The following is a 7897-nucleotide window of genomic DNA, read 5'->3' as shown; positions in this document are numbered from 1 at the left end:
CACATTCAATTAAGGATATTTATCATTAGCCTCACTTAACTTATCATGTACTGTACTGTGATTTGCCGCGTAGCGTAATTCCATCGTATCCTATGATTGGTTACACCTGTTCCTCAAATAAAAAAAAAATCAATAAATCTGTCATAAATAAATAAGTAGTCAACATAGATAAGCATATATATTATTTATTTATGACAGATGTATTTATTATTTTTAATTTGTATTTTATATATTTTTTATTGATTGACAGTTTCTGTTCGTTTGTTTGTTTGTTGTTGTTATTTGTGCACTTCTTGGTGAAGCTTTAAATCTCATTATACTTGTATAATGACAATAAAAGCATTCAATCAATTGAACAATGTTACCATGCATGCATGAAAAAATAACTAGTATGTATTTCAAAAAAAGGGGACCAAATGTAAGCATAACCCAACAGGGACTAGGACCCAGCATCATCTCTTGGGTGACCCCAGTCTGCATGTTCTGTTTGTCCCAACAGGCGCACATTCTTGTGTGGAAGTATGGAGAAGTCTACAATGTGTGCATTGATTTTAGCTCTGGGTGCAATTGTGCAATTGAACACAGTTTTTACTCAAGATTTTAAAACTAATCTGACAGGTGAGATTTTATTATTTTTGCTTACACATATATACTGTATTAAAAAATAACTATTCTGCAGGTATCACAATGCAGTCTAATTCAGTTTTTTTATACTCAGGTGTTTTACCTAAAGCAGGCCAATGCCCTCGTCTACTTAAGGTGGTGCCATCACACAAAGGGTGTGCTTGTGATGAAGACTGTCCTGAAGACCACAAGTGCTGTGTCTTTGACTGTGGAGCCGTCTGTGTTCCTCCTTCTTTCAGTAAGAACCACATTTAGGATTCTGAAGAAAATCAAACATGTGTCCCTCTATGGGACAATGTCTTCTCCCTAAAAAACTGCTTATCTTGAGGTGTTCCCATGATTTTTCAGCCAAGCCAGGATTGTGTCCTCGGAGAAACTGGGGCTCCGGAAGGTGTGCCGAGTTTTGCTCAGATGACAGCGACTGCCCCAGTGAGGAGAAATGCTGCCACAATGGATGCGGACATGAGTGTATTGTACCTTACAAAGGTTAGATTTGTATCCAGGAAGTGGTACATTCATCTGAATGATAATTTTTGCACTATAAACCTACATGAATGCTGCTTCTATCTCATGTGTGTCAGTGAAGCCAGGCCGCTGCGCTCTGCCCCAAAGAACGCCAATGTGTGCAGAGTACTGCTACCATGATGGCCAGTGTCCAGCCGAGCAAAAATGCTGCAGGACAACCTGTGGGCATGACTGCAGTCAGCCATGCTGAGTGGACATCAATCAACATTACAGATGGAGAATGCTTTCTTATATTGTCTTTAAAATATGTTGGGGTACACCCGCCGGTAGAGTGTCAAAATAACCAGCTGCCTCTCGAAACAGTTGCCTTATACTAATGAATTCTATTCAGATACATTCGATTGAGCTCACATCATTTCCTCTGTGATGTTTGAAAAGTAATAAATGTCTCTGAGAACATGTCCTTACATGTTATGAGTTTTTTGTTTAGCATGAAGCAGCATCATTTGCAAAATATCATACCATGGATGGTTTATATAACATTTCATTATATTGTGCAAACCCATCACTCATTTTTTTTTATTTTTCATTAAAAATGCACAATATGGTTCTTTTTTTAAGAGCAAAACATTGATCCAACAGAGCTGGCTGGGAATAACATGCTCTCAATTCAACCAACAGCTTCTGATGGAAAAGGTAGCTTCCATCTAGAACACCCAAAGTCCATTTGTTTCAGAATTGCCTGGTGTTTTTTGCCTAAACAATCAACAGAGCCTTCTACTGTAGCTCTGCTTCTAGATTGGCTTGGCCAGGCTCAGGACAATATAATGGTGGGGGCACAGCCTCGGGCTTCCGTGACCAGCCGTCTATTTACTTTTGCAACTGTCTTTTGTCTCTCGTAACATTCTAAAATGATGTTGGTAAATTAAGTTGACAAGGCAGTGCCAAGAAAATTGTGTTTTATTTCCGGAATTCTTCATTAAACATAGTCGTCGAAAACCTCAGACTTAAATGTAAACGAAAAAGCACTTCAATTTAAAGGAAAATCTGCTTTGGGATTTGAGCAGAGATTCCGCTGTATAGAGAGAGATAAGTCGCCTGTTTAAACAGTGGCTTAGGAAAGAAACCATTTGCAGTTTATTTTCCCCGCACCCACTTCAGCAGGGTGACCCAATGAGCCGGGGGTGAGCTTTGGACACAAGAGACCTCTGTTTGTCTGCCCCATTTGAGTTTGCTTGTACAGTACATAAATAAGGGTAGTCAGAGGGAAGTAATCCTATTTCGAAAAAAGAAAAAAAGTGCTTTACTAGTGGGTCGTCTCAGCTCATGGTTAGCTTGTTTTTCACTGTAAAATGCAGGTATGATTTAGCAAATGTTTAAGTACTACACAACAAATTAAGAAATAACGTAAAAGTTACAAACTTTGATGCCTGAATTTAATCAGATGTATTCAATTTTGGAGTATGGAAAAAGAGATGTGATCAAGCAATATAATAAAATTCAATGTATAGAATAAAATGTCAAAAATGACTTAAAACATGATCAAAGTTGACCATTGGATTTTTATTTTGTCCGAGCCTTTTTTTTTAATAGCTGTGACTTCATTAGGTACAAACGTTTCATTTTAGGCCATCAAGGCTCATATTGGACTGCCATTGTCAGAGGTAATCATTGAAACAATATAATAAATATACATATATTTAAAATGGAGATTTGTGTGGTAAACAGAGGGAGCAATTGACTCTCTAGGTAACCCCTTCCGGGATCAGCCAAAATTTGCAACAAGAACATAACTAAAGTATTATTTGTGGTGTACCCTTTGAAAAAGGTGCAACCAAAGCCCTGAGAAGGTACCTTTGTATTCTAGGCTAGGCTGGGGCCTCATGAACAGACAGACATTTCAACTTGAGTGCAAAAAAAAAGTTGTCATTCATAATTTTGGCCTTCAATAATACAAGACAGCAGTGCAAACGAAACAAAACAAGTATGGGAAATTTTATCTTAATTGGTCCACCAGGGCAGTGATTTCCAATCACTGAACCACAGTATAAGGCTTGCGATAGAGTCAGTTGAGCTGCTGGAAATGATCTACTTTCCCGTAATTGCCATAATTTATTTTTTCCAATATCTATGCCTGTCTAAAGTGACAAGCAGAACAGGCAGACAGGAAAACGCATTATCACGTCAGACATTCTGCTCACCTGTTTCCTTGCGCTTGACAACAGAGATCTCGTCTTACATCCATAGCCACTACAAAACTTGTGTTTGCATGTCCTTAGGAAAACATGAGCCTGTAAACATGTATACCATACAAATAGAAGAAAATTAATCTGTTATCCCCTGAATTGGGAATATTTACCAGTGTATTTAACTGAAGTAACAGAGTAGAGAGGGTTGATTTTCCCGTCATGTCTCAAAGGGGCGGAACACCCCTCATTTTCCGAATTATGTTGGCGATCCGTTTGGCCAGTCCAGGGGTGGGTTCCTCGATTTGAAAATTACGAGTGAGCAGGTTGAAGAGGGATCCGTATCCCACAGCCAACACAGTGCAGGTCAGACAGATGACATTGTATGGCATGCTGAAGTCTGGAGTGGGCAGTTGCACCACCAGAGGCTCTGTGTAAAGACGCACAAAGTAGCTGGACTCTTCTTTGTTGGGGAAGCTGGAGACGGACAGCAAAAAAGAATTATAGGAGAGCCATTGAACTAGTAGAGTTATGGAAAACTCAAACTACACGACAGTCACCGTGTCAAATTACGACATGTGGGGTCACAAAGTGTGTCTGTAAACGGCAAGCGTTTTACGGCTGCAATATTTCCTATTACACTTATGAATTTGTGGCAGCAATCTAACACCAAAGAATTCTGACACGTCACACTTCTTTGTGACAGCGTCCAAGATGGCAGATCAGGAGTCGGCGAATACACTATACAACACAAGGCATCAACGTCTCGTCGAGACGTGTCCTTTGGGCTAAAATCGCGTAGTGTGCGCTGGGTATTGGAATGCTTGCAAAATACTTACAAATTGCTGAAAAGGGGGCGAGCCTGTGTGGCATTTGTGTCCATGGCAACAATGCTTGGTACAAGAGAACTGACAACAGAAGACCTACACATTTAAGAGAGAAATGAGTACAATATTAAAAATTCCAGCAACACTTGCACCTTCAGCTGAAAAACAAACTAGTGTCTGTTCAGCCACTTAGGGATGAATCGACAAAACCAAAACAAACACAAACCCGATATATAAGCCGTGATTGGGATCAGGGGTGTACTCGGTCCACTTGAGGAGAGCTCTTTCAAACTGCACTGTAACTTCTGTGACAGAGTTGGGAGGAAGCTGCACTAACATCTCCAGCATATGTGGCTTCACACGGTCCTTGGATGGCTCGTAGTGGATGTAACCTGGGGTCGTGTTTAATGGATAAACAAATGTGTAAATTAATAAAATGCGGATCATAACAGAACCAACATTAATAAAGACACTCGTGCTATGGCCACCAATATCACTTTTTAACTCATTGCCTGCCATTGACAACAATAATCTCACAATGCATTTAATTGGAAAGGATTATCTGTAAATGCTCATTTTTCAGTGTCAGTGACAGCACTAGTTGTACGATTCATAAAATGTGAAGATACATTTTTCTGATGCTCTTTACTCACTGGGACTGTTAGTCTTCCCCTTGCTGGTGACAGTGAGGGTGTGGATGTAGAGACGAAAATACCAGGGCACCAACTCCAGAAGGAGCACAGGGAACGACCTATATGGGTGGTTGTTGTACATCAGCGTGTGAATCTCTCCAGTTTGCAGACCGTAGCCCGCCACATAGCGCTCTGCATGGAGCAAAGGCCGCAGCATGTGACCTGTGGGAGGAGGAAAAGACGTGTGCTGTGACAGCCTTTTTAAAGAAATAACCAGAAAATGGCTTAAGATTTTTTTTTAACTTACCGTCACTAGATTTCCAGCGAATTAAAAGGTTAAGAGATTGTGTTGCGCTAAAGGTGCTTTGTTGGGTTAGGTCATAGACAGAGTAGGTCCGTTTATCCCCTAGGACTACTGCCGGACTAAGTAGAGGAGTAGGAGGACTAAGCTCCAACTGTTCGCCCTGTAAAATGACTTCTCTTAAAATGTGTGAAGAGAGGATTTGAATGATTTGACATTTTAGTGAAACAAATTAAACCTCAATGTTGTCTGAAACGTCAACGTAGATTTTACTGGAGGAAGCCAGCGGACATGCCTCAGTCAGGGTGCGGGAAAACATCTTGAAGAGAGACCACTCTGTTAAAAAGAGAAGATGTGAAAATATGCTACTGCAGTTTCCCAAAAAATATAAACACAAATCGGTTTTCCTGCCTCTTTTGCCTTGTCCAGAAGTGTGAAGGTCAAAAACAACATTTAGTGTCTGTCTCAGCTCCCACGAAGGGATTTCGCACTGTCTGCCCTGGCACACAGGTCGGATATGCACGGCTTGGGAATGAAAATTGCTGTTGAACAGCTTCTCTGACTTTAACAAGACAGCGAGTCCAGCCTGTAGGATCAAATTGTCGGCATTAGGAAATTGACAAGATGGCTGTCATTGCCTAAAAAGCACTGAATTCTCAAAATAACGCAATGCATGTTTTTACGATGAATTTGTGTTGGAAAAAACAGGCATTTTTTTCAGGACTCGCCTTCGATCCACATGGAAGAAGCTTCTTCCAAGGTGTCAAATTTTCAGTGCAAACAATCTCACGTGGGAGGGTGGCATAGCGAAGAAAACGCTGGTCGGTCACTTTGTAGCGAGATAGAAAACATAATTAGAGTGGCCTAACTTTACATGCCACTTTATGTTTTGATTGTTTTCCTCTTCAAATGATGATTCACATGCTTTGTTAAGGACAAAATAAAACATCCAGAGAACAGTGGATCTCTGGGTTTCTTGCTGCAACAGTACCGTTGCCTATCCCGAGCGGCTTGAAGGAGGCGCTTGGCTGAATGCTGTTGGTGGAGTCAATAAAGTTCAGCGAGGCGCAGAAGATCCCCGACAAAACATTTGTCAGCTCACTCCAAGTGCGATCCACACTAGAGAAATCCAGAAAGTAAAAGCTCCATTAAAATAATATTTTCGAAAAACTAGAACAAACAAAGTACACAAACTTTAAACCAAAAAACAACGACAACAACAAAGAGATGAGATGGTATGAAGGACTACTCACTCTGTTACAGAGTCCTGGAACCAGACCCAGAGCTCAGCTCCAGGGGGGGATGGCAGATAAGGTTGCCCCCACTGCATTGTCCTCCAATACCCCTGTGTAAAGGAGATGTGCAGCTCACGAACAGAAAATTTAGAGATTACCTGTCCTAGGGATTTGGGGAACAACCGGTAGTGGGAAACTGTTGCGAAAAAGCAAAATTAAATCGTTTATTAGTGTATTTTTCAGAGACACTCATGACAGCACAGCAGTAAAAGCTTTTTCTTCATTTCTCTAATGCTTTTTCTATCTATCCTATTTTCGTGAGCTACAATATTTCAAGTGCTTCATTTTCTTGGGAGGTGTACAGATTAATGACAATCCCACTCATTTCAGTAGGGAAAGATTGTTGAGATAAAATTACTATCGAGTCTAAGGCATCGTCACATAACAAAATACACTTCAATCTCCCGGAATCACTGCAAAGAAGTTTTCCTTAGACTTCTCTTTTGACTCTTCCACACTCCTCACTTTTATAGTTTTGCTAGTAAAAGTGTGAAACGTCTTCAAAGTTAACAGTGGCCAAGTTTGTAATCGACTGCGATCCTACCTTTGTTTCCCCCCATGAAATCAGTTTCCCAGAGGGTACGGAATTGAAAGCTCGCGTAAATATCCCCCGACTGCAACGGCCTGATGACCAACTCCTCTTGAAAATCATCTTTATGTCGGGGTCCGCCTGATGGGGGGACAGTGCCCGGGCCTGGACGCTGCTGGTCGCCCTTTTCCGTCCCTTCTCCAACCTGAGTCGCTTCCCTGGTGTTTTGATCGGTTGTTTCTTCAACTTTTTGCTCAGTGTTGTGTTCCGTGATGGGCGAGCCGGCGTCCAATGTCGAGTCTTGACAGCGAGCGACGACAAATATCGTCAAACTAATGAGGAGAAAGAGAGGAAGAGTGCCAATGCACCTGCAAGATGCCATTTTCCTTCTTCTTCTGGTCTTTTTCCTGCTTCCTCCTCTTCTTCTTCTTCCTCTTCTCCTTGTTCTTCTTCTTCACTTTGTTTGCACTTGTTTGGTGTTATCGTGGCGTATACTGCCCTCTTCAGACAATATGCTTCAATAGTCTTCATGATATCCACGGAAAATTGCGGCACTGCCTTTTTAATCAGCGAATGATTCACATACTCCCCCCCAATTTCGAAAATAAACAAAATCCCCAAGACATTCGTTTTAGGAACCCAAAACAAACCAATGGATTTGAGCGTCGAACAGTCACGTGACCGCAAGCGCACATGCTTTGTTTTGCACACGCGATTATCCTTTTTGCAACAACGTCTTGCACCGTGGTCCAAATCGATAATTGATAACCTGTAGCATTGATTTTGAAACACTAAAATGTGGGATTTTATTATAACTCAGCTGGAGGCTTTTTTTACTCTTATGACTCATAGCTAAATCATAAACATTTCTGAAGACGAATAGCGAACAGGTCCTCAACGAGTGCCAAGTTGGACACAGTCAAATTGGCTACCTCTCCGCACGTGATAATAACACATGGAATATAAAAACTGCCCCCATCCCCGGCATTTCTAATGCAGTGCGCGTGTAAAGGACTCCCCCCACCAGCATCAACCCAA

The 7897-nt window shown here is 41.3% G+C and overlaps 2 protein-coding genes across 2 annotated transcripts; one reads left to right on the top strand and one right to left on the bottom strand.

The window, feature by feature from the left end:
* Nucleotides 1–478: 478 nt before the first annotated feature.
* On the top strand, nucleotides 479–1556 carry wfdc2 (WAP four-disulfide core domain 2). The gene is made up of 4 exons (XM_077600595.1): nucleotides 479–618; nucleotides 719–862; nucleotides 973–1110; nucleotides 1206–1556. The coding sequence occupies exons 1-4, from the start codon at nucleotides 522–524 to the stop codon at nucleotides 1337–1339; spliced, it is 513 nt and encodes a 170-aa protein (XP_077456721.1). The 5' UTR covers nucleotides 479–521; the 3' UTR covers nucleotides 1340–1556.
* A 1075-nt stretch (nucleotides 1557–2631) lies between these two features.
* Nucleotides 2632–7791, bottom strand: pigt (phosphatidylinositol glycan anchor biosynthesis, class T). Its single transcript, XM_077603779.1, has 11 exons — nucleotides 6875–7791; nucleotides 6289–6466; nucleotides 6027–6154; nucleotides 5764–5864; nucleotides 5447–5621; nucleotides 5274–5371; nucleotides 5042–5198; nucleotides 4756–4956; nucleotides 4329–4494; nucleotides 4115–4198; nucleotides 2632–3752 (listed from the first exon to the last, which is right to left on the bottom strand). The coding sequence occupies exons 1-11, from the start codon at nucleotides 7239–7241 to the stop codon at nucleotides 3503–3505; spliced, it is 1905 nt and encodes a 634-aa protein (XP_077459905.1). The 5' UTR covers nucleotides 7242–7791; the 3' UTR covers nucleotides 2632–3502.
* Nucleotides 7792–7897: the final 106 nt, after the last annotated feature.

The sequence above is a fragment of the Stigmatopora argus genome, chromosome 1, assembly GCF_051989625.1.
Source record: "Stigmatopora argus isolate UIUO_Sarg chromosome 1, RoL_Sarg_1.0, whole genome shotgun sequence".
Lineage (NCBI taxonomy): Eukaryota > Metazoa > Chordata > Actinopteri > Syngnathiformes > Syngnathidae > Stigmatopora > Stigmatopora argus.
The sequence above is the reverse complement of the archived record's forward strand: the minus strand, read 5'-3'. Positions and strand labels throughout refer to the sequence as shown.

What these genes read in the sequence shown, in the direction of transcription:
- wfdc2 (XM_077600595.1), top strand. Translation starts at nt 522, where the DNA reads ATGGAGAAGTCTACAATGTGTGCATTGATTTTAGCTCTGGGTGCAATT. An exon ending in TTTTAAAACTAATCTGACAG is followed by an intron (nt 619 to 718) that starts GTGAGATTTTAT and finishes TTTTATACTCAG; the next exon opens with GTGTTTTACCTAAAGCAGGC. An exon ending in GTGTATTGTACCTTACAAAG is followed by an intron (nt 1,111 to 1,205) that starts GTTAGATTTGTA and finishes CATGTGTGTCAG; the next exon opens with TGAAGCCAGGCCGCTGCGCT.
- pigt (XM_077603779.1), bottom strand. Translation starts at nt 7,241, where the DNA reads ATGGCATCTTGCAGGTGCATTGGCACTCTTCCTCTCTTTCTCCTCATT. An exon ending in TTTCATGGGGGGAAACAAAG is followed by an intron (nt 6,467 to 6,874) that starts GTAGGATCGCAG and finishes TTTTCGCAACAG; the next exon opens with TTTCCCACTACCGGTTGTTC. An exon ending in ACGTTTCAGACAACATTGAG is followed by an intron (nt 5,199 to 5,273) that starts GTTTAATTTGTT and finishes GTCATTTTACAG; the next exon opens with GGCGAACAGTTGGAGCTTAG.